We start from the raw sequence: 26,113 nt of genomic DNA, 5'->3' as shown, positions 1-26,113 counted from the left end.
TAAAATCTACAAAATATTAAAGGATAAGAGTATCAATCCTACAGAAACTTTTCGAAAACACTCAAGAAGAGGAAATACTTCCCAACGCATTTTATCAGGACAGCATTACTGTGATAGCAAAATCAAAGAAACATATTACGAGAAAAGAAAACTATAGACACTAACACTCGTGAACATAGAAGCAAAAATTGTAAACAAAACTTTAATAATCAAATCAAACCCATCATTACATAAAAGGGACAATCCATCATAAGCAAATGGGATTCGTCCCAGGAATATAGTTGATTTAGCATTTCAAAATCAACCAATGTAGTTCCCCACATTAACAAGCAAAGAAGAAATATGATTAATCTCAATAGATGGAGTAACAACATTTGGCAATTTCCACCATCTATTCCTGATGTGAAAACAAACAAATAAACCAAAAACAAAACCAAAAAAACACCACCTCTCAGCAAATTAGGAGTAGATAGGCATCTATGAAAAGCTGGCAGCTAATATAATACCTAATAATGAAGGACTGAATGCTTCCTCCCTAAGAACAAGAACAAAACAGGGATATGTGCTGTCACTACTTTGATTCAGAACCGTACTGGAGTTTGTAGCCAATGTAACTAGTCAAGGTAAAGAACAATAATCAGGTAAACCAGGAGGAAACATTAGGGGGGAGAAAACAGAAAATGATTAATTCTGGGCAAAACAAAACAATGAGAAACAGGAAACAATGAGAAAATGGAGACATGAAATTACACAGGGGAACAAATCCCCATAACTATGTGTGAGTAATGTATGTACAAACATTAGCTCCCTATTTTAAAACTACCTGAGAACTGAGTGATAAAATACTAGTAAGGATACAAATGTAAATTGTAAAGAACTTACCAAGGAAAACATTTTATAATACTGTTTTTGCTTATTTCAAAAAGCATTCTTTGGGTAGCATTAGATATTCCCTAAAGTGGATGGATAAACTAAAAAAATCTAGGATGAGTCTAAAACATCTCCTTATTATTCCTCTTTAAATTCCATAATCTAATGTTTATTTCATTAATGTCAAAACAAAAATAAAGGGTAATGTAGCTTCAAAAGCTATAAAATTATAAAAGACAGACTCTCAAAGCTGAAAAGAGCCTCTTTCAAAAGGAGAGAAAACAGGGGTCAAAGGAAGAGTAGGCCTACAAAGTTTATAAAATTATGTGTAAAAATGGAAAAAGCAGTGTCACTGCTCTAACATTAATCAATTGTGTGACACGAAGAATGACCTTTGGTCTCCCTGGATCTGAGTTTTCTGCACCTGTAAAATAAAGGAGTTAGACCAACTGATCTATAAATTATTTTCATCATCTTTGAAAGTCTACGATCCTATGATTCTAAACAAAACCATTAGCTAAAGGCCATAAACAATGAGACAAGTATCTTTTTAACTGAAAGGAAAGATTAAAAATTTCTTTTATCTAAAATGAAGACACTAGAAGTTTTTTTTATTCATTGGTTAACCTGAATATTAATTTCAATTGTCTGTTTCATTGTATTCACAATTAGCTTAACAATATTATAAGCTTAACTATAACAGAATTACGTGTGGTTTTCATTCTGTACCTTGTTTGAACGTAATGACACTCGACCTCCACAACGAGCACAGAACTTTGTTTGGCAATATGAACAGTTATGGCCACATCCATCAGCGAATTTAGTTTTGTGGCAGATACCACAGGTTGGGGCGTCACCCTTCTGTTCTTGCTGCTGTTGTGATTCTTCTCCCATCTTCTTCACCTGCTCCTTGTACATTTCAAACTGCTGATGAAGTTTTCTGCAGGGAAAACAAATAAGAAACATTTGGTTTCCTGATGGGCTCACAAAAAATAGTAATTACTATGATCGATATACAATCTTATATCCAAGAAACTCATAAAATGAGAATAAAGAATAAAAAGTTTATTTTCTGATTATAGAATAACATCTTACGTGGCAAATCACAAGAGTGTTGCAACTAGTTCTGCTCTCTGATATACACGTTAATTTAAGAGCCAACTGCTACATGCTAATAGAGATCTCTCTTTGAGTTATAACTGCAAAATTTCATTCTGCCATTTGCAATATATTTTCAATCATATGCCCTAAAATATTTAAAATCGTATTTTTCAACATTTTAGCTTTAGAAATAGACTGAGCTAATTTGACTTACACAGTACAGGCAGAACCTATGAACTTCAAATCATTGAGACAACTCTCAATTAGAGTGATCTGAAGAATCCAAACAGAGGGGAAAACACTGGATGAGTGCTCTCACTAATTGTTTAAATCTGTTCAACAGTCTGGACATTAGTTGGCTATAAAAACACTGAAATATTAGGAGTCTAGCAAATAAAAGGCCAACTTTTACCTTAAAAACAAAATAAGAAAAAAGATACCTAGAAAAAGGTATCATTTACTCATTGAAAATAAACAGGGATAAAACTTTTTACTTCCATTATTGTCAGAAAAGAAAAAAAAATGTTTAAAAACTACAATGAACTCGGCTTAGAACTTACAAAGTTGTAAATAATGTCACTCCCATCCTAAAAGTAACAAAAGGCTAAATAATCTACAAAATCATAACTTTTCCTGAGCCCTTCAGAGAGTTGAGGACATAAGGCAAACAAATAATCTGAACTGCAAACAGCAGCAAGCCCCTCCAAAGAGAAATGAAGCACACTGCTCCACCTTCGGCAGAGGAGAGGAGAAGGAGAAAGAGGGGCCACCATACAGGCGGGTAAGAGGAAATCAGTTAAAATTTTAACGAATTGTGAAAGGCTAAGTGTGGGCTCACATGACAGTTTGGAATAGCTAAGGGCCCAGACTCAAGGAAAGCTCACGCTCCCTCGCAAGCACTTTTCTGCAGGCCTCTCCTGGGTACTTAGGAGGAAGATTGAGAGCAGGCCATGAGAACAAAGAACCTTTAGGGGTATACATGCTCAAGTGCAAAAGAGGTACCTAGTGGCTGCTGGGGTACAGGCATAATTCCCCAGACTATCTCTCCTAAAAAAAAACAAGCTATGAGCCACAGGGAGAAGAAGGAAACTCTGTAATCCCAGGGCAAAGGTAGAGATCCCCTGCAGCTAAGGAAAAGTTTAAAGGAAAAAAACCTCTACCCATGAAAGAGGGACAGGAAACCATCTTCAACCAACATCCTATTTTCAAATCAATGGCCTTTCATCACTAGGGGAGGGATGGAAATTCCTGTCCCAAACCTATCAGAGATACAAGCGGATTTACTTCCATGGGAATAAGGACCTAAGAACTCTGAGCAAGCCTCATCCATAAGACCCAGGTGGCGAGGTCCCATCAAAAACAAAGAATAGGAAAACAGAACAGAACACCTTTGCCCCTGCCACAAACCTAAAATCAAGAAATAAGCATCAATGATCTACTGCCGCGGAAAAGGCGAGAGTATAAGGAGAGACGCCCCTCCACGCCACTCCCCCCAATTTGAAGACTGCAATGCGCTAAAAATAATGATGGCAACAACAAAGTCCAAACCTATCTGAACCTCTGACTTGATGATGATTTAATTCCCAACACTAACAGTCTGACAGAAAAGTCATGCCCACTTTAAGGCAAAAATACAATTCAAAACCATGAGACTCAGGAAAAAATTGTAAGGAATAAACAACCCATTGTCAAGAGATAAAATAATATAATTAGATTCAGAGATGACAAGAATGATGGAATTATCAGAAGACTTCAAAATGATTATAATTATTAAGGTAAAAGATCCATAGAAAAAAGTGGACAACAGGCAGGACCAGATGGGGTACTGAAGCAGAAAGATGGAATGTGTAAGAGTCATATGAAAATGCTGGAAATAGGAGTGGCTGGGTGGCTCAGTCAGTTAAGTGTCTGATTCTTGACTTCAGCTCAGGTCATGATCTCATGGTTCGTGGGATCAAGCCCTGTGCCAGGCCGCGTGCTGACAGTGCAGAACCTGCTTGGGATTCTCCCTCTCCCTCTCTCTCTGCCCCTCTCCCATGCTCTCTCTCTCTCTCTCTCTCTCTCTGTCTCAAAATAAATTAAGAAAAACATTTAGAAAAGAAAGAAAATGCTGGAAATAGAAAACATGGCATTATAGATGAATAATTTCTTTGATAGGCTCATAAGTAGACTTGAAAGACCCAAGGAAAAGACCAGTAAACTTGAAATAAGCCAATAAAAAATATCCAGGGGCACCTGGGTGGCTCAGTCGCCTAGGTATCTGACTCTCAGATACTTCAGGTCATGACTGGAGGTCATGACCTCATGGTTTGTGAGTTCGAGCCCTTCGTTGGACTCTGCACTGACAGCATGGAGCCTGCTTGGGATTCTCTCTCTCTCTCTCTCTCTCTCTCTCTCTCTCTCTCTCAAAATAAATAAACAAAAATTAAAAAAAAATCCAAACAAACAAAAAAGAGTCAGAATGAAAAAAAAAAAACAAAAAACAAAACACATAGCATCTAAGAGCTAAATTGATCTAACATATGAAATTGGAGTCCCAGAAGAAAAGGTAGAAAACAGAACAGAGGAAATATTTGAAGGGATAATGGCCAGAATTTTCCAAAATTAATGAAAGACACCAAATCACAGACACATGAACTTCAAAGAACCCTTTGTAGAACAACACCAAATACACACACACTTAGACACAACATACTCAAACTGCTAAAAACCAAAGAAAACTATAAAAGCAGCCAGAGAAAATGACACATTATATGTAGAGAGCCAGTGATAAAAGTTACAAAAGATTATCTTTCAGAAACCATAGAAGTTAGAACACTTTGTGGTAACATCTATATAAAGTACTACAGAAAAAAAATCTGTCAACCCAAGATCCCATATGCAGTGAAATTATGCTTCAATAAATAAAGGTAAAATAAAGACTTTTCAGGCAAAGAAATGTTGAAAGAATTTATTGTCGGAAGACATTAACCACAGCAATTTAAAGTAAGTTCTTGAGGCAGAAGTATGATATTCCTTGAAAGGATCATAGAAACCTAGAACACATAAAAATAGGTGCTTACACTAAAAAGGGGAAAAGTCTCAAATCAATTTCCTAAAAAAGAAGAGAAAATTAAACCAAAGAAAGTATAAGAAAAGAAATTTTTTAAATTATAAAAGAAATCAATGAAACTAAATGCTGCTGCTTAAAAAAAAATCAATACAGGCTCCTGGGTGTCTCAGTCAGTTAAGCATTCCACTATTGGATTCGGCTCAGGTCATGATCTCACAGTTCGTGAGTTGGAGCCCTGCATCAGGCTCTGCACTGATAGCATGGAGCCTGCTTGGGATTCTCTCTTTCCCTCTCTCTCTGCCACTTCCCTGCTTGCTCTCTATCTCTCTTTCAAAATAAATAAAAATAAACTTTAAAAAAAATCAATAAAATTAATAAGCCTCTAGCCAGAATGATCAAGAGAAAAAAAAAAGAGAAAGAGAAGATAAAAATTAACTAGAGCAAGAATGATAGAGGGAACATCACTATGGACTCCACTGTTAAGCAAAAATTAAATGTAAAAGATTACAGGGGCACCTGGGTGGCTCAGTCGGTTAAGCGTCCGACTTCGGCTCAGGTCATGATCTCGCGGTTCGTGAGTTCAAGCCCCGCGTTGGGCTCTGTGCTGACAGCTTAGAGCCAGGAGCCTGTTTCAGATTCTGTGTCTCCCTCTCTCTTTCTGACCCTCCCCCGTTCATGCCCTGTCTCTCTCTGTCTCAAAAATAAATAAACGTTAAAAAAATTTTTTTAATGTAAAAGATTACAAGAGAAAACTACAAACAATTCTATGCCCATAAAATTCTACAACTCACATGAGAAATAAACTATTTCCTTGAAAGACTGAAACCAGCACACCTCACTCGACAAGAAACCGATAGCCTGAGAAGTCCTATGTGTATTAAAAACCTTTAAAAATAAAACTGAAGTTCTCACTGGCTTTAATGGTGAATTCCACCAGATATTTAAGGAAGAAATAACACCAATTCTACATAATCAAAAATAAGAAAATAGAAAATAAGGGAACCCTGTGGGACACCTGGGTGACTCAGTCGGTTAAGCATCCGACTTCGGCTCAGGTCAAGATCTCACGGCTCATGAGTTCCAGCCCCACATCAGCATCTGTGCTGACAGCTCAGAGCCTGGAGTCTGTTTCAGATCTGTGTCTCCTTTCCTCTCTGCCCCTCCCTGGCTCAGGCTCCATCTCTCTCTCTCTCTCTCTCTCTCTCTCTCTCTCTCTCTCTCAAAATAAGTAAATAAACATTGAAAAAAAGAAAAGGGAACACTTCCTGTCTAACTTACTAAGGCCAGCATTACTGTGATACCAAAACCATATAAAAATATAACAGAAAATTATAGACCAATATTCCTCATGGAAAGATGAAAAATCCTCAATACAACATTATCAAACCATGTTAAAGAACAATACATCACACACAGGTGTACCAGGTTTATCCTGGGAATGCAAGGTTGATTCTACATTCTAAATTTAAACGATATAATTCACCCTATTAACAGACTAAGGGGGAAGACATATGATTCTGTCAAAATATATGGAGAAAACGCTTGACTCAGCAAACTAGGAAAACTTCCTTAATGCAATAAGGGTATCTATAGAGAAGCCTATAGTTAATATCATACTATATTGTGAAGGATTTAATGCTTTCCCTCTAAAGTCAGGAACAAAGCAAGGTGTTCTCTCTCACTACCCCTAATCAACACTGAACTGGAAATCTTAGCCCGTGCATTAAAAAAATAAAAAGCATAAAGATTCAAAAGGAGGGAAAAAACTGTTTGCAGATGGCATAATTGTCTATATATAAAGTCCTAAAGAAACTACAAAAAATCTCCTACAATAAATGCGCTTTAGCAAGGTCACAAGATATAAACTAAGTATAACCCCCCCCAAAATTGTATTTTTATATACTAGCATTGCATTAATTGGAAATCAAAAATTTTAAAAGCAGTCTGCAATGGCATCAAAAAAGAAGAGAAGAGAAAGAAAATGCTCAGGTATAAATTGAACAAAATATATCCAGGCTTTTTTGTTGTTGTTGTTGTTGTTAAGTTTTATTTTATCTTTGAGAGAGACAGCATGAGCAGGGGAGGGGCAGTGAAGGGACACAGAGGATCCTAAGCGGGCTCTACGCTGTCAGCAGCAAGCCGGCTTCAGGGTTCAAACCCACAAACTGCAAGATCATGACCTGAGGCAAAGTCAGACCTTCAACCGACTGAGCCACCGAGGTGTATCCACATGGGCTTTTTATGGTGGAAACTATAAAACTACTGTGAAAAAGGATGAGAGGAGATCTAAGTAATAGGAGAAATATGCTGTATTCATCAATGAGAAAACTCAATATTGTTAAGGTATCAATTCTCTCCAAATTGATCTCTCGATTCAATGTTATCTCAATCAAAAACTCAACATGATTTTTTTTTAAGAAATTGACAAGCTGACTCTAAAATTTATATGGAAAAGCAAAACACCTACATTGGCAAGATATTTTCAAAAAAAAGGTTGGAAGACTCATACCACCTGATGTCAAGACTTACTCTAAAAGCTCCAGAGGTAATCAAGTCAATATTCAGTATTGGCAAAGAATAAACACATACATACACCAATGGAAGAGAATAGAGTCCAAAACAATCCAATGCTTAAATGATCATTAATTTAAAAACAAAACAAAACAAGACAAAAGGCTGTCAAGGCAATGGAGAAAGAATAATCTTCTAAGCAATAGGAAATTCATGTGCAAAAAAAGCAATTGGAAATCCATGTGTTAAAAAAAATCAACCTCAGGTCGCCTGAGTGGTTCAGTCAGTTGAGTAACTGACTTTGGCTCAGGTCATGATCTCACAGTTTGTGAGTTCAAGCCCTGCATCGGGCTCCGTGCTGACAGCTCAAAGCCTGGAACCAGCTTCGGATTCTGTATCTCTCTCTCTCTGCCCCTCCCCCACTCGCACTCTGTCTCTCTCAAAAATCAATAAACATTAAAAAAAACTTAAAAAAAAGAACCTCAACTCATATGTCACACATTATACAAAAATTAATTCAACGTATTACATAACTGCAATCAATGGATTACAGAACTAAATACAATGACTAAAACCATAAAATTTCCAGAAGAAAACAATGAAGAAAATCGTGGCCTTGGGTTAAACAAAGGCTTCTTAGATAGGTTAGGTTGAAGTCTTTCTTCAACAGTATGCAAAAAATGTGAACCAAAAAGCAGCCGTTGGCAATATGTAAATGAACGAGCAAGGCTGTGTCCCAAAGGACGTTATTTATAAACACGAAATTTGACTTTCGTGTAATTTTTATACTCACAAAATGTCATCATTAAAATTTTTTTTTCGGGGCGCCTGGGTGGTTCAGTTGGTTAAGTGACCGACTCTTGGTTTCTGCTCAAGTCAGGATCTCTGGGATCATCAGTTGGAGCCCCACATCGGGCTCTGTGCTGTCTGAAAGTGTATAGTCTACTTGGGTTCTCAATCTCCCTCTCTTTGCCCCTCCCCCATGCACTTGTGAGCACCCACATGCTCTCTCTCTCTCTCTCTCTCTCTAAAAAATATATAAACATTTTTTTAAATTTTTTCAATCATTTTTAGGTGTAAAAACCATTCTTAACTCACCACTTACACAAAAACAGTATTTGGCCTGCGGGCCGTAGTTTGCCCACTTCTTTACAATAAGAGTTCATTTATATGACATTCTAGAAAAGGCAAAATTATAAGGACAGAAATCAGGGACTGGAATAGAACAAAAGAACTAACTACAAACAGGCACAAGGAATTCTTGGGGGTGAAGGAAATGTTCTATATCTTGCTTATGGTAGTAGATATTTAACTATGTTTTTTCAGGATTCACTGAAGTGTATACCTTGAAGGGGTGAATTTTACTGCAAATAAATCATACCTCAAAAACCCTGACTTTAATAAGAGTTCCTTTCAAAGTGCTAACCTAAAGTCAGTAAGTAAATTAAAAATAGAACTCTATAAGTGAGTCCGTCCTAGCTACTTAATTACAAACATACACTTCCTTTTCACACCTAGTGTCAATACATTTAAATAGCTAATGCCAGTTTCACTAACTTTTCCTGTAACTTCAAATACACTGTTTTACCCTGATTATCTCCCACCAAGTTTAAGTGAAGCTTTGCTAACACAAAACAAGCACCACTACAGGAAGTTCAAGTCCATAAAATGTATGCCAGAGCAGGTGTGAGTTTAAGTGGACCAGTGGATGAGCTCTGCATCGGAGTTGCTCCCGCCACTTAAAATTATCTTTCCATGTGTGAGATACGCTGTACATTTCTATTGTATACCTGTTGATATGCTTACGATCTCTGACGTTCCTCTCAGTAAATGCTCCAGGAGAAAGAGAAGGCAGAAGAGGAAAATTAGAAGGAGCGGGATTTTGTTTCAGATCTAGAGGCACTGGAGTACTAGGCAAATTACACACTGGGACAAAAAAGCAGAAGTCTACCTCAGTGAACTGTGCTAAAATATAGCATCTCCAGGGAAGTGGAAGCTCCATTTCACCCATGGGGAGCAAAGTTAGTAATCACGTATCCCTAAGAACTATTTAAAGGATTCTGTTTGAAACCCTCTTACAGAGAACTGTAGAAATCCCAGGACTGCAGCATTAAGGCTGCAGGATGGGATCCAGTGGTCGCAGCTGTGGGGAGAGCAGAGATAAGCTGCAATCCAGGGAGGACACGACAACAGTTTGAGGTAACAAGGGAAGATTTAGAGAGATTTTGTATATTTATCCTTCCAAGTCCTATAAAATGAGAAACTACTGTACGTAGAGTTGGTGGGGTACAGGCAAATTCAGGAGCTCAACTGCATTCCTTGCCAAGAAGAGCGTATCCCCCCTGCCCCTTCAGAAATACGCAAAATGCTCTCTCTGCTTCCTCGCCCCATTATTCTCCAACCACTCTAATCTGGCTTCCGGTCTGCTTACTAATTCTCACAAAGTTTATCAATGGTCTCCCTGTACCTAAAATTAGTGAACAAAATTTTTAGTCTTGATCTTACTGAGTTCTCAACAATATTTGAAATTATGTTCAACTACGTTCATTGCCCCCTTGGCTTTCATAATGCTCTGCTTGTTTTCCCATATCTGTGGCCTTTCATTTTCTTTTTCCTTCAAAGGTCAAGATCCAGGCCCTCTTCTTTTCATTCTGTGGTGTCTTCTTAGGCAGTCTTATCCCATATCCAAGGCTTCAATTTCCACCTACATACAAATTATGTATAAACATAAATGTCCAGCTCAGACTTCTCTGAGCTTTAAAATTCAATTGCCTACTCAACATCTTATCTGTAAGTCTCAATGCCACCTAAAATTCAACATGTGGAAAACTCAACCCATAACTTTCCTACACAAGCCAGATTCCCTTCCAAGTGTTCCCTATTTCAGTAAATGGTGCCACCATTCAATTATATGGCCTGAAATCTAGAAATGTTCCAGAACGATGTCTCTCCCTCACATGCATAATTTATCACTAATTTTTTTTCTATTTTACTTCATACATGTGTCTTGAATCCTTCCGCTTGTCTCTATATCCCCTGTCAATACCATAGGCTTTGTTACCATCAAAACCCACCTGGTCTCCTAGCTAGTTTACTCACATCCACACTTCTCTGCCTCAATCTATTGGGCACACAGGAAAAATTACCTTTGCTAAAAGATACTGTTTAAAATGCTCTAATGGCTTCTGATTGTAAAAGAAAGAAAGAAAGAAAGAAAGAAAGAAAGAAAGAAAGAAAGAAAGAAAGAAAGAAAGAAAGAAAGAAAGAAAGAAAGAAAGGAAGAAAGGGAGAGAGAGAGAAAGAAGAAAGAAAGAAAGAAAGAAAGAAAGAAAGAAAGAAAGAAAGAAAGAAAGAAAGAAAGAAAAAGAGAAAGAAAGAAAGAGAAAGAGGAAGAAAGAAAGAAAGAAAGAAAGAAAGAAAGGGAGGAAGAAAGAGAGAGAGAGAGAAGAAAGAAGAAAGAAAGAAAGAAAGAAAGAAAGAAAGAAAGAAAGAAAGAAAAAAAGAAAGAAAGAAAAAGAAAGAAAGAAAGAGAAAGAGGAAGAAAGAAAGAAAGAAAGAAAGAAAGAAAGAAAGAAAGAAAGAAAGAAAGAAAGAAAGAAAGAAAGAAAGAAAGAAAACTTCTTATGAAGACTTACAAAGCCTTGAATATTCTGGCATACATTCCCTTTTCAACCTCAAGTTTTGCACTGTTTCTTTACCCTCATTCTGTTAAAGCTATTCCGGCTTTCTTTCATTCTTCAGACTCATCATTGTGTATCTCATTACTGGTCTTTGTGCTTTATACATGCTCTTGCTTCCACCTGGAATGGATTGCAATGTACTCTTTGTTTTCTTTTTTTTTTTTTTTTCCTTTTGCTTTTTTTAAACCTTAGGTATCCAGAATAGCTGATCATAAGCTTTATGGCACTGATCCATGCTTGGCTTCTATTTTAATTCATTATTTTCCTTTTCCCAGTGTGATTTCCCTTCTATCGGATAACCAGTCTTGTATATTTACATAAATGGCATTTTGCCATTTACTTGTTTCTGCTTATGTTTGTCACTTAACTTTACATTTTTATATTTAAATCTAAAACTGTATAATGCATATGGTGTTTATGGTGTATCAAGTAGATAGGTACTATTATTATTAATCCTATTTTTATTGCCATTCTGCAGAGAATCCATTTTGCTCATGATCACACAGATGGTAAATCATTAAAACCAGATCCAAATTCAGTGTTGCTCCAGAATCCACGCTTTTAACCACTACAGTTTTTGTATCTAGTTCATGCATTTAATGGATGTATAATGTTCCATTTACATAAATCACATTTTATTCATCCATTTATTTTTTTAAGTTGGCCCTTTATAACTCATTACTATACAGTATTTCTGTACTGATGTATTCATAAACCCATATACACGCATACCTGTATAAATACTCATTTTATTGCACTTTTCAGATATTGCATGTTTTACAAATTGAAGGTTTACGCCCTGCATCGAGCAAGTCTACTGGCACCATTTCTCCAACAGCATGTGCTCATATAATGTTTCTGTGCCATTTTGGTAATTGTCACAATATTTCAAACTTTTTCATTATTATTATATTTGTTACAGTGATCAGTAATCAGTAATGAGAGCATTTTTTAACAAGACAGTACTTTTTAATTAAGGTATAGACATTGGTTTTTTCTTAGACAGAATGCTACTGCACACTATAGACTACAGTATAGCACACACATAACTTTCATATGCACTTGGAAACCAAGAATTTCATTTGACTTGCTTATTTTGATATTCACTTTACTGCGGTGGTCTGGAACTCAATACACAATAACTCTGAGGTAAGCCAGTATGGTTTTCTCTGGGATATACATGCAGGAATATCGTATACATACTCAGGTTCACTAAATACTTTGAAACTGCTCTCCCAAGTGGCTTAACCCAGTTAGCATACCTGCAAGAAGGGTACGAAGGTTCCAGATTTTCTTGTCTGTGCCAATGTGTGATATTATTTCACTTATAATATTTTTTCAGCTTTAGTAGATACAAATTGATGTGGCTTTATTGGGTTTTTTTTTTTTTCAATTCATGTTTTTCTGACTTCTAATAAAGTTCACGCCACTGGACTGCCTCTCCTATGAATTGTCTATTCACTCCATCCTTACTCCAGTTGCATCCAATACTCTGTTGGATTTCCTATATTTTCCTTGATGATTTGCAGTAGGATCCTATATAACCTATATGTTAATCATTTATAAGTTAGGCAAAACAAATATCCTAGTCTGATGATTGTTAATTTTGTACATGATGTCCTTTGTTAAACAGAAATCTTTAATTTTGATATAGTCAAATACATCAATTTCTCCCTTCAGGGTTTGTGGTTTCAGTGGCTGGCTATAAAAAATTCTTACTTATCCCTAAGTCAGTCACAAAACAATTCTGGTTTCTTCTAATAGCTTTATAATTTTGCCTCTCACATTTCGGCTTTTAATCGATCTGAAGTTTATTTTTATATGTGATATGATGCAAGAATTTAATTTCAATCCTCTCCATATAGAGATTGCATTTTCCCAGCACCATTAAATAGTCCATCCTTTCTTCCACTTATTTGTGATGGCAATCTATCATACACTAAGTTCCCACATGTGCATAGGTCTATTTACAGACTCTGTATTCTATTTCATTGATTTTTGTGTTGTTCCTACTCCAGAACAACACTGTCAGAACCAAACTCCAAATGCAATGAAGGGTCTAAAAGATTCAAATTTAATATAAATTTAAATATATAACTTTCCAATGATATAGATCAGAGATCAGCAAACTCTCTGTAAAGAGCTAGACAGTATATATTTTAAGTATTGTGGACTATAGGGCCTCTGTCACAACTACTCAGCTCTGCCCTTAGGCTGTGAAAGCAGCCACAGACAATACAAAAACAAGTAAGTATGACTGTATTCCAGTAAAACTTTATTTACAGAAACAGGCAGCAGGCAGGATTTGACCCACACACCACATTTTGCAGATCCTGAATATAGACATAAAAGTCAAAGATACACTTTCATTTAAAACATTTATTACAAATAAATATTTAAAAGATGTACACAATATCAAATTATAAATATTGCTTTTTCCACTTTATTGCTTCATAAAACTATTTTTTTCCAAATTTTTTTAAAGATTTTATCTTCACGTAATCTCTACAACCAACATGGGTCTTGAGCTCACTACCCCAAGATCTAAAGTCTCATGCTCTACAAGTGAGCCAGCCACGCACCCCTATTTTATCCAAATTTTCATGTGTATTTTCCACATCAATGTCTCCATCATCACTAAAGCCACTCAGTGAACTCAGTGTTTTCCAAAGTAAATTTTCTTCACTTCTGAGTTACTTGAAAAATTGGAACTTTTTAATCTATCAGTTCCTGGAAATCCTGCTATTCCTGATAATTTTATAACCAGCCACAGATGTTTTTGTGGCTGCTGCTGTTTTCTTACTCATCTCATAGATATGTTTTCATGATCCTCACAAGCTAACCATTTACATGACTCCTTTAATCTTTAAAAGGTTTGTTTACCACAACTTCCAACACTAACCATTGTGAGGTCATACCCCCCAGTAATTTCTAGACTAACGCTTAATTTCTTTAACTCCCCTTTCACAGATTCCATCGGGTAATATCTATAGGTATAAGTATATTTGTTTGAGGTCCTTTCAGGATAATGTGTCTTCACTCAGCAGTACTTTGTAGTTCAAACTAATCCTGGGCTTTCATAATAAGACAGATATTGTTAACAACTCAAAATAAAGCCATTTCCTTTTACTAACGGGATAATCTCAGGGGAAAAACAAAACAAAACAAAACAAAAAAAAAAAAAAAACAAATGTAACAGAATGCCACATATTCCAGAACATATACTACCTGGGCCTTTGTAACTCATTTTGATATCTGGCAAAAGGAATCCTCCTCTTTGCTCTTCTGTTAGAAAAATTTCTTTGCTATTTGTAAATGTTTTTCTTCTACATAAATATTTTAATCCTTTAATCCAATTCTCTTGAAACTCTTGGTGGAATTTCTACTAAAATTGCATTGCATTGATAGATTCATTTTAGGAGATTTGACATCTTTACAATGTTGTGTCTTCTCTCCTACTAACACATTAAGTGCATTTATTGCCAACCCTCAAAAGACAGTCATCACCTATATGGCTTTACAGGTGAATTTTTTAACTCAACTTTCTTCATCTTAACTTCTCATCTACCCCCAAATGGTCCATAAATATATGGGGTTTTTTTCCCCAATTTAATTGGCTCCTTTATTGACCTATATTTTCCTTGCATTACATTCTGTGCATTTAAAAACATTATTTTGAGATGGAGCCTATAGGATTCACCAACCTGTTAAAGGCATCCATTTAAAAACCAGATTAAGGACTTCTATAAGGTACTCTCATGTTTTATATGTTGTTTCAGAAGAAAAGCGAAAGAAAGTTCCCCGACAATTTCATGAGGCCAATGTAACAATGACACTTTGTACTCTTCACTTCCATAATTCCTCAGTATTCTCACTGCACTTCCTTGGAAAATTTCTCCTTAGCATCTCTGACTATGTTAAATCCCTCCATGAAGTATTTTCAAAGCACTATAGTATACTATAGCATTTCCACATCCTTCCTTTTATTCATATATACGATTATTTGATTAATGCCTATCTCTCTAATTAGAAAATATAATTTGTGAGGATTATTTTGTCTGTTTCTGCTGTCCATTCTATCCCACTGAGAAGCATGATCCATGGCCCATAGCCACGTCCTCAATAAATATTTACAAATGCTGAATTAACAATGAATACACAAATGTGTACTATGTGTACCCTATTTTATAAGTGATGGAGCAAAAATTTAAAGTTGAATATGAGCCAATCTTGTCATCAGTAAGAAAGACATATATGAACAAGTATAGACCTAAGATGAATATCAATAAACTATAACACAAGGAAAAATGAAACATATACCAAATAAATATGTAAGAAAAATGGTTTTGCAACACAAAGAAAAAGCCATTAATTGTGGATGGTGTTGGCATGACTTCATAGAAGACTTCTATGACGTCACAGATGTTTCAGTTTTTAAATATCCTACACATCCTGGACTTTAAGGATATGCAAAATTGTGATAGGCAGAAAATGAAGACTGATTCAACCTTTAGTATTTCATATGCAAAGCATGAAAACAGATGGAGAATTCAGGAAGTTGAGAGTATTGTCATTTGGCATAAAGTGTGTATGAGAAAAGAAGGGGAAGAGAAATATAGTGGGAGATGCCAGAGAGGCAGCCTGGGCAAGAATATCTTGACTTCCTTGCTAAGAATTATTCCCCATATTATCTGATATTCAACTTAGTTTGTCACATTACAAGTTATAGAAATCAGTAAGACACAGATAAGAAATATCATAAAACTATCTCGAATAAATCAGATATTTGGCCCATTCCTTGTATGCTAAAAACACTTCTCCAAAACAATTTGTAACAATTGCATACACACACGTAAACCCACATTGAAATACTCTTTATATTAAAATTTAAATGAAGTTCTTTAGATAATAATTCTTTATATTTAATATGTATCTTTAATACATGACTTTGTTTTTGTGTTTCATGATAACCAATATCCAAAAGACAATGAAATTCAGAAAGTCCATTTCTTAAAAAAAAAAAAAAAAAGAAGAAAAACCTTTTATATAATCGCCAGATATAGAATCTTTGGAGTTGAAATGATTATTTCATTCACAAGTGAAATCACCTCGATGTTACAAACTGAGGTTTAAAAGAAGCAAAAGTACACTCATAGCTTATTCTTGACATTAGGAAATGATTCATCTTCAATATGAAGATTCCCCTTTCTGATGCCGAGGGGAAAGTGCATTTTGTTGCTTCTCTGAAATTTGTATCTTAAACAAAAGTATTCAACAAATTCAATTCTGGGGAAAAAAATGACAAATAGAAGAAACATTTTAAGACCACTATAAATATTCCACCTTCAACTTCTTTCTGCCTAACCAAAATAAAGTACTTCTTCGAAAAAGACATTAGGAAGTAAAACACTTTTATACACTGCTCCTGAGTAAAACACCATTTGCTCATTACCTAAAAAATAATAATAAACGGAAAAAGAAACTCTGACCCCATTATTTACATGTTTTACAGTTTGTGCTAAGTATATCACAGTTAATCTCAGATTGATGCAGATAACCGTAAACCTGGAACTACGTCATGATACAGTAACACAATTGCTATCTACCTTGGTGGCAACCAAGATATCTGAATAATAATTCTAACATTTACATTAGAACAATAATGTTCTCCTTCAGTTCTCCAAGCACATCCTGCTCTTTCACACCTTTGCAGATGCTGTTCCATCAAACAGAATAAAATTTACTTTTTTTTTTTAACTTGCTACACTCTTTCAATATTCAAGACCTAGCTCAGATTTCAGCCATCCTGTCTGATCCCCACCATGAGGCAGAGTCAAACATCCACCTTGAGGTTGCACTTCTGAACAATAGATTTTATTGTAATTATTCTTATGTATACAATCTGTCAAGGACCATTCATCTTTTGCCCAACACTGTGATTGTGACACACACTAGGTAATTAATATGTGCCTTCTTAGGCACCATATTAATTTACTTTTCTTCTGAAACAACATGTGAAACACGAGAGTATCTTATAGAGGTCTTTAATCTTCTTTAAATGGATGCCTTTAACAAGTTGGTGAATCCTACAGACTCCGTCTCAAAATAATGTTTTTAAATGCACAGACTATAATGCGAGCAAAATATAGGGCAATAGGAGCCAATGAAATACCAAACTGAGTTGAGGTATTTTGAATAAGCAAGAACAATTCAGTATTTCAAGGAAATCTACAGCAGGGAAAAATAAAGAGTCTTCTTTAAACATGGTCTAAGATCCTATTAGCTGTATGAGACTAGTGGGATTTTAACACAGACTTCAGAGTTACTATCATGAGTAACTAAAATAACATATGAAGACAACCTAGCTCAAAGTTTCCCCATTCTCTCTTCTCATTTATGTGTTCTTTATGTCTGGGCTTAAACTTGGTTGGCTCTCTTCCTTATAGAAGAAGCATCTGTTCCCCCATGTTCTACATTACCAATGGTACAATGTTTTAGTATTATAGGATTGTCTGAGTGTCCATCCTTTTTATCTTAAAGGAATAAAATTATCAAATACAAAACTAGTATTACTGTATTCTCACTCTTCTTAACTATGATTATTATTCCAACGTTTAAATTGAAAACATATTTATAAAGCTTTTTTTTTAACAACCCAAATCTGTGGGGCGCTTGGGTGGCTCAGTCGGTTAAGTGTCCGACTTCAGCTCAGGTCATGATCTCACAGCTTGTGGGTTCGAGCCCTGCATCGGACTCTGTGCTCAGAGCCTGGAGCCTGCTTCAGATTCTGCGTCTCCCTCTCTCTCTGCCCTTCCTCTGGTCACGCTGTCTCTCTCTCTTTCTCAAAAATAAATAAACATTAAAAAAAAAAAGCCCAAATCTGTGAAACTAACCTTAATTTAGGACTTGTTTATTTAAAAAACCTGAAGCATTAAAATAAACATCATTTTAACACTGATTTTCATCAGAGAGTGAATTTAAAGTAGAGCCTTCTACAAGTTTATGGCATTCAGTTATGGAATGTTATCATTAAGTGTAGTCACACACTTTTTTAAGAGTGCTTTTCAAACTGCAGACTACAACCCAGTACTAGGACACAAAATCAATTTAGCTGGCCAAGGCTCACAATTTTTTAATAAAATAGATCAGCACATTGGAAGGAGTGCAAGTAAGCATTTCATGCAAATCTTGTTTCTATTGTGCATTAAAATTTATATGTAGTATGTGTATACTGGGTTATAGTGCAAAATATATTTCTCCTTACGGATGGAAGTTTAAAAAAAGAAGTATGAAAGCCACTACATTACTAACCAGCCGAGAGAAAGAATTAATGTCCTTTTATGATAAAAGAATAAACATATGCCACATACATGGCCATCCCAGTCACTTAGCACCTCGCTCATCTGAACTTCTATGCAGCTCCCTAAGTGACTGTTATAACCCTAATGTTTGTTATAAAATAGAAATCAGACCATATCATCCTATGCGCTGTTCCTCCATTTCTTGGCCAGATGCAGAAGCACCAAAACATCAAACAACAGGGCATACTCAAGAAATAGTACCTACAGCATTACCAAATAAATAAACAAGACACTAGAGACTAAAGACCCAGACATAATGCTTAGCTTTGCTATTTGAAAATATTTTAAAATCGCTTACGTACTTCATTTTCACAAATAACTACAAAATCCTCCTCCAAAGTAACAGGAAAAAAATAATGGCAACAGAATATATATAGCAGCACTAATCATAATAACCAAAAATTGGAAAAACCTAATTGATATGCATATCAATAGTAAACAGGTAGATAAATTGTAGTATATTCATATACTAGAGCACCATACAACTATGAGAATGAATGCAATACAGCCACATGCAATCATTTAGATGAATCTCACAAATATTATGTTGAACCAGATGGCACAGATCCGACAGAATACACACGACATGATCCCATTCGTATAAAACATACATTATTTGTACGATCTGTAGTGCTAGATAAAAGGATGAAGTTACCCTTTGGGGTGGGAAGTAATCTTCCCTGGAAGGGAGTATGAGAAAGAGATACTGAGGGCTGGTGATGTTCTGCTTCTTGCTCTCAGTAATGATTTCCAGATATGTTCGCTGTCTGGCAGTTCGATGAGTTGCATATTTTCAGTTTGTACACTTTTCACGACATATGTTACGTTTTAATAAAAATTTTACGCGGCAACAAGCACTTTGCTACTTTTATCAATTTCTCTAAATGCATTTTCTGATTAAGCAATCTATCATTCATAATTCTTATTTATATATCCCTTTCTTGAGCCAAAAGGAATTGAAGGCGGTTCAAAGGTACATGACTGAGGTGGTCAATTTTATTTTATTAATTTTTTTTCATGTTTATTTATTTTTAAGAGACATAGGGCACACGTTTGTGTGTGTGCACGAGTGGGGAAGGGGCAGAGAGAGAGAGGGAGACACAGAATCTGAAGCAAGCTCCAGGCTCTGAGCTGTCAGCACAGAGCCCAATGTGGGGCTCGAACTCACAAAGTACGAGATCATGACCTGAGCTGAAGTCAGATGCTTAACCAGCTGAGCCACCCAGGCCCCCAACGTGGTCAATTTTAGACTAGACTGAAGAACATCTAAGTTAGGCCTGGAAACATACCATGTGCAGGAATTCATTCACTCTCTTACCACTGCAGGTCAACTGCTTCGACCAGTCAAGCACGAATACGAAGCACATAGCTTACATGAAAACATCTTTATCTATCGCATCCTCAATCTTCAGAAAAAGCAGAAAGACCAAGTGGAATTTTTAAAGTAAAATCAAATTAATGATAACCTCAAGGACCTTTCAATTTCCATTGCCATTTGCCTTCAAAACAAGAAAATCAACCCTTCTTGAGGTCATCAGCTCTCCCTTATGACTTAATAATAGCATGCCAGGGCACTTAGAAATTTCACCTCTGACCCTAGAGCTAGCTCCATTGCAAGTTAACATGATTAAGTACAGCCATCACAGAATCATGATACACTCATTCTTATCAACAACAGGTATAAGCATCTCCTAAACATTCTTCTAAGGTACTCTCTATGACCTGAAATCTAGAGATTTAGTCTTCTGGAAGAGACGGGAAAGAAAAACTACCCTGCAGTCTTGAAGACTGTAACATGCCATGTTAACAATTAGCGCTTCAAAATGCTGATCCTTGGATTCATGCTTTGCACCTAAAAAGACATAAATAATTTTGCCTGGACTATTGGAAATCTGCTCCATCAGGGGATCTTAAATAAGAGGATCTTAAGGATCCTCCAGAAGCAAATGATCTCTGCAATGGACTCTTGCATGAGGCAGATGACTAACTAAAATAGATAGCTTACATCCAAAAAGAAAAGGATGATTTTCTGATATTTCTACTCCTCCTTTTTAAATTTTTTTTTTTTACTGTTTATCTTAGTTATTATTACGCTTTGGCACTCTACTGATCAACTAAAGTTTTCTCAATATGCTTTCATATATATTTTCATTGTTATCACATTTTTAATCTCCTTTAGTCTTTCACTGCCACCTAAGAAAATGCAAAAATCTCCCTGTAATCCCACTGATAAAATTTAATAGATGTTCCTTCCTTCTAGACATTTATGTATTTGAGTCTTTGTCATATTATTAACCCTAACCTTCAGTCTCATAAAAATTAGACCTTGATCCCAAGTCATTTCATCAGCTACAACAGAATCAACATTACCAAGAGTGGGGACTAAAATTGTAGTTATCCTTGTTTAGTAGCAAATCTTTACCTTTTGGCATCCTGAAATTTCCATCTCATTGCAACAAATGAAAATCAAACGAACTAACAGTAGTAGATGTACTACTGTTCATATTATAGAGATACCTCTCTTCATGACCACATGGAGAGTCTTTCTAGACTCCCTTGCAGTTAGTTAAGTGCCTTGTGACAAGTTCTGGGAACAAGCTGTGAGCAAAAGTGACCAGTCTTATGTAGGTAAGAATAAGTTCTCCATTCTCCATTCTCCATTCTCCATTCTCCATTCTCCATTCTCCCCATTCTCTCTCTTCCTCCACTGGCTAAATGTTCCAGTTGGCTTACCAAGAACACAGAAGCAGCCTGGATCCCTGAAATGCCACTTTAAAGAGAAGTGTTCTTCTATAATCCTATAAATGTGAGTCTTTTAGTGGGCCTGTATCCTGGGCTATGACCTTCACAAGTGCTTCTGAGTTTCTTTTCCCCTTTCAGTGAGGTGGGACGGCTAGAGGGGGCTGTAGTCGGGCATTTCCCTTCTCTCACATTGGCTAGGTTCCCTTGAGAACAAAAAGCTCTTGGAGTATTTCAAAATGGTTACTTTTACCCTCCTCCCTGCTGAAAGTGTGACAGAACTGTTCACTGATCTTCCCCTTGAGAACCTGGTGAGGTTCCTAGAGGTACAACTCACAAAATTAGAGGGGTACCTGGGTGGCTTAGTCGGTTAAGCATCCGATTTCAGCTCAGGTCATGATCTCACAGTTCGTGAGTTAGAGCTCCGTGTCGGGCTCTGTGCTGACAGCTCAGACCCTGGCACCTGCCTCGGATTGCGTCTCCCTCTCTGCCTCTCTCTCTCGCTCTTTCTCTCTTTCTCAAAAATAAATAGACATAAAAATTTTTTTTAAAAAAACTCACAAAATTGGGGAGGTTGGGAAGGGTGTTCCCTTATGGCTGGGCTCCCAGGAATTTGTAACTCTTAAGTCAGTCCACACCCAGCCTTCAATAGTTGATCAGTTAATAGTTTAAGTTTTCCTACCAGATCCTAGTTCCAATAGTTTCTGCTCCCAGTAAGCTGTGGTTCTTTATTTTCCTCTCGCTCCACATGGCAGGGCACTGATTTGCCCTGTGATCTCAATTATACGATAGATCTTGAGTTGTTGATTTTCAATTTGTTCAGCTTTTTCTTGTTGTGAGGATGACAGTAACAACTTCCAAACTCTTTACATGTCAAAGAGGAAACCAGGAATCTCCACAATATTGATTTTCATTGTTTACCAGTATGTCTTTTTCCCGCTTGAATGAGAAATATTTGTGAGAGCAGAAACCATAGTCCTTTTATCTCTGGATTCCCAGTAATCTGCACAGTGTGAGAATTCTTCAGGGCTCAATCATGGACCTTCTTATCTGCTCTTCTTCACACACTCACACACTCTCTAAGTTCTCTTCTCTATTCTTTTAGCTTTATGTACCACGCGGACAACAGCAAAAGTTATAACTCCAGTCAATCCAAATTCTTCAAAACAAGCCAATTTATAGCATCTTAAACATAAAAAAGTTTAAAACTTAAGTTCCTATGGCTAGTGCTAACCTGTTTGTCCTTTCCCCTTCTTGATCACAGTTAATGGCATCACCACCCAATTAGTTCCTCCAATCAGAAATCAGGCTCCTTGGCTCTTTTCTCTTCCTTACTAACTTCCTCCATATCTATGACACTAATGATGTATCCCCATTCCACTCCTCTTCATTTTCACCGTAATCAGCCTAGTGCAAGTCATCATAATTCCTACAAGTCTTTCAGAAAAGCTTCCTCACTGCTCGGTCCACTTCTATTCTCAGTCACTCTAGCCATAGAGCAGCCAGATTGATCTTTGTACACAAAGTAAATCATGTCACACCCATGTTTTAAAGTTTCCAATTATTTTCCTTTTATACTGACACAGATCCAAACTCTATTATTCTCTATAAAAACACTGCCTTCTCTGAGTCCTACCTCTGGAACCTCGTCTCCCACTACACTCCATCTTGCCCGCTGAATTACAGCCACACTGGTCCTCCTTGTCCCTCAAATCCTTTGCTACTTAAAAATGTTCACATAGGATGTTCCCTGTGCTTAAAACACTCCTCCTCTTAGCACTGTTTCCTATTAAAAGACTTCATAATCAAAGCGAAGTACAATATTAAATGGCTGTTTGATTCAAATGACTAAAATTTTAGATTTTCCTATTTCCGAGGTATATTTATCAGTATGTCACAACATGAATAAAATTGTTATTACATGAAAATTCAAAACAAACTAATCCAATTGATCAGTTTAATTAATCTGTATTTTAAAACTTTCTAACTCAATTTGATATTATGGTAGATATTGGGAACAAAAAGTTACATTAACAGTTGCATTACAAAGAATTTAACATTTTTCTTTCCTACTAGGCCTATCCTTCGTTACTCAGGGACTTGTTTTACACTTTACATACAACCGACATTATATTGCCTTTATAGAAATTTTCCCTCATTTTGATGCTGATGCGAAAAAAAAAATAGTGAAAAAAAGAGAAAGTAAAATTAAAATTACTTAATTTGTATAATAAGGAATTTCCGCAAAGGCTGAATGGAATGACACCTGAAACATGGCTCAATTGACTTTCTATGCCTTAAAACTGATTGAAAGTCAGAGTTGGACACACTGTTCTAGTTCTACCTACAATTTCACATGAATTACCCATATCAAAATTAGTAAGTCTTCCTGTTATATTGAAGAACTACAAAATAAACTCCAAAAACACAGACTTCAAGAAACTTACATTATTATAGCTTTGAATGACCACAAAATGAGACTTCTATAAATTCATAAAAATGAAATTACTGTTCAAAAATTATCAGATGTTTAATACTATCTGATAAAATATCTACTTACTTATTCTACTATGAAGATGTTTATATGGAGTATGAAGAAACATAAGTCCTGCTTTTTTTTTTTAATTTTTTTTTTCAACGTTTTTTATTTATTTTTGGGACAGAGAGAGACAGAGCATGAACGGGGGAGGGGCAGAGAGAGAGAGGGAGACACAGAATCGGAAACAGGCTCCAGGCTCCGAGCCATCAGCCCAGAGCCTGACGCGGGGCTCGAACTCACGGACCGCGAGATCGTGACCTGGCTGAAGTCGGACGCTTAACCGACTGCGCCACCCAGGCGCCCCCATAAGTCCTACTTTTTATGTATTAAATGAATACCTGGAATTCAGCTCTTAGAAATAATTTTATGGATGAATGAATACAAAGTAAGCAGACAGGAAGTTGTCCCATTCAAATGGTAGCCAAAGAGAGAAAAAAAATTAGATGACTCAGAAAGAAGTCTTAGAACTCGGGAAGATGAATTAGAAGAGAAGATTCACAAGTAATCCTGGTCTATGGATCAGAAAGGTAAAAGGAAAGCTTCTGGACAATTATATACCAAAATTCTTCAGCATACCAGAAGTGTAAGATGAGGAAGGTAACTATTGAGAGAATCTACTGATTCTGAATTTTTAAAACTGCATAAATCACAGATCAGTAAGAAGAATTAGTTGCCCAAGATACTTTAATGGAAATAATGCCTAAAATCAAGAATTAAATTTTAAAACATCCAAAAGTGCAAGTCTTTTCTCCTACCATCTTCCTATCTAAAAACTCAAAGCAAATGGAATTATATTTATTACTGAAGTAAAGCTATGTCTTTTTAGGTTTGACTTCATCTTTGTTTATGCCAATCAAATGTCACTTTATTTCAATAATCAGAGATCACTGTTTAAAGTTATGACCAAATATTTTGTTGAATGCCCAGTGTAATCTACTAAATAATATAACTTAATCCTGATTACTTTCTGAAACTCACAAATAAGATACATAACTGAAGCAATTTAATACTGAAGCACATTTGGATCTAAGTATATTTTGATAGTAATTTTACTATTTTACGATGTTTCAGTACCTTAGAGAAAATCAGCAAAATAATGACATATGTCATTTTAATGCAACTTTTGACTAGAAAACAGTTTCCTAAATTCATTGCTATTCCTTGTAACACAGTATTCTTATGTCATAAAAGACAAAACATGTAAAAATCAGTTATGAAGAAATGTTTACTGAGTTCCTCCTACAGATAAGGCATTCTGCTAGATTCCAAAGATAAAAGAGTAGTCAAGACAAACACAGGTCTTGATTTCACCTAGATTAAATACAGCAATAGTTCCAAATTTAGACCTACATATACAGTAGTCTACCCCCTTATCCTCAGTCTCTCTTTCCGTGGTTTCAGTTACCCACAGTCGACTGTGGTCTGGAAGCAGAGGATTCTTCTGATGTATCCTCAAAGTCAACAGTCCTATGTCACAGGACCTATATCCTTCACCTCATGTTACCTCATCATGTATGCATTTTATCAACTCACATCATCACAAGAAGAGTATTGTACAAGATACTTTGAGAGAGAGAATCCACATTTACATAAATTTTATTACAGCATATTGTTGTAATTGTTCTATTTTGTGATTAGTTATTGCTGTTTATCTCTTACTGTGCCCAATGTATAAATTAAACTTTACCATAGGTGTGTATGTATAGGAAAAAAACCCAGTAAATTTAGGGTTTATGTGCCATCCGCAATTTCAGACATCCACTGGGGGTCTTGGAACATACCTGCAGAAACGGGTGAGGGGAACTACTGTAAACTATTAGAAGTAGTATACTGCAACATAACCTTAGGTCGGTTGAAACTAAAACACTGACAAAATTTTAAATAAAATGCATCTGAGGTCATATAAAATGAATGAGGGGATTACCCTCATCCAGAACAAGACAAGAAGACATTTATCCTCCAGTTTGCATTAAAGGCAAACATGAACGTCTCAGAATATTTAATCTTAGGGCTCCTAATAGACATGTCATCCTCTCCTAGAGTTCATGTCACTTCTCAGTCTGCCCATTGCTGCAACCAAACCATCTTCTTCGTAAACATAACTCCCACTTTAAAAAAGCACAGAGGCTAAGTGTAAGAGCACGTCTCAGTAAGATGGCGATTACCATGGAGAGATTGGAACTTAATTAAATATGTGTGGTTCTTACATTCTCAAAGTTACTTCCACTTGCCAGTATAAATAATATTACTTGCACAAAGT

The 26,113-nt window shown here is 36.1% G+C and overlaps 1 protein-coding gene across 36 annotated transcripts in view; it reads right to left on the bottom strand.

The window, feature by feature from the left end:
- Nucleotides 1-26,113, bottom strand: part of RIMS2 (regulating synaptic membrane exocytosis 2) — a 612,947-nt gene that overhangs the window by 491,232 nt on the left and 95,602 nt on the right. For all 36 annotated transcript variants that reach the window (XM_058698768.1, XM_058698770.1, XM_058698807.1 and 33 more), the window contains one exon: nt 1,600-1,810. In XM_058698768.1, coding sequence (XP_058554751.1) covers nt 1,600-1,810 — 211 coding nt within the window. The remainder of the gene's footprint in view (nt 1-1,599; nt 1,811-26,113) is intronic.

Source organism: Neofelis nebulosa, chromosome 14, assembly GCF_028018385.1.
Source record: "Neofelis nebulosa isolate mNeoNeb1 chromosome 14, mNeoNeb1.pri, whole genome shotgun sequence".
Classification (NCBI taxonomy): Eukaryota; Metazoa; Chordata; class Mammalia; order Carnivora; family Felidae; genus Neofelis; species Neofelis nebulosa.
This window is presented reverse-complemented; position numbering and strand designations above follow the sequence as displayed.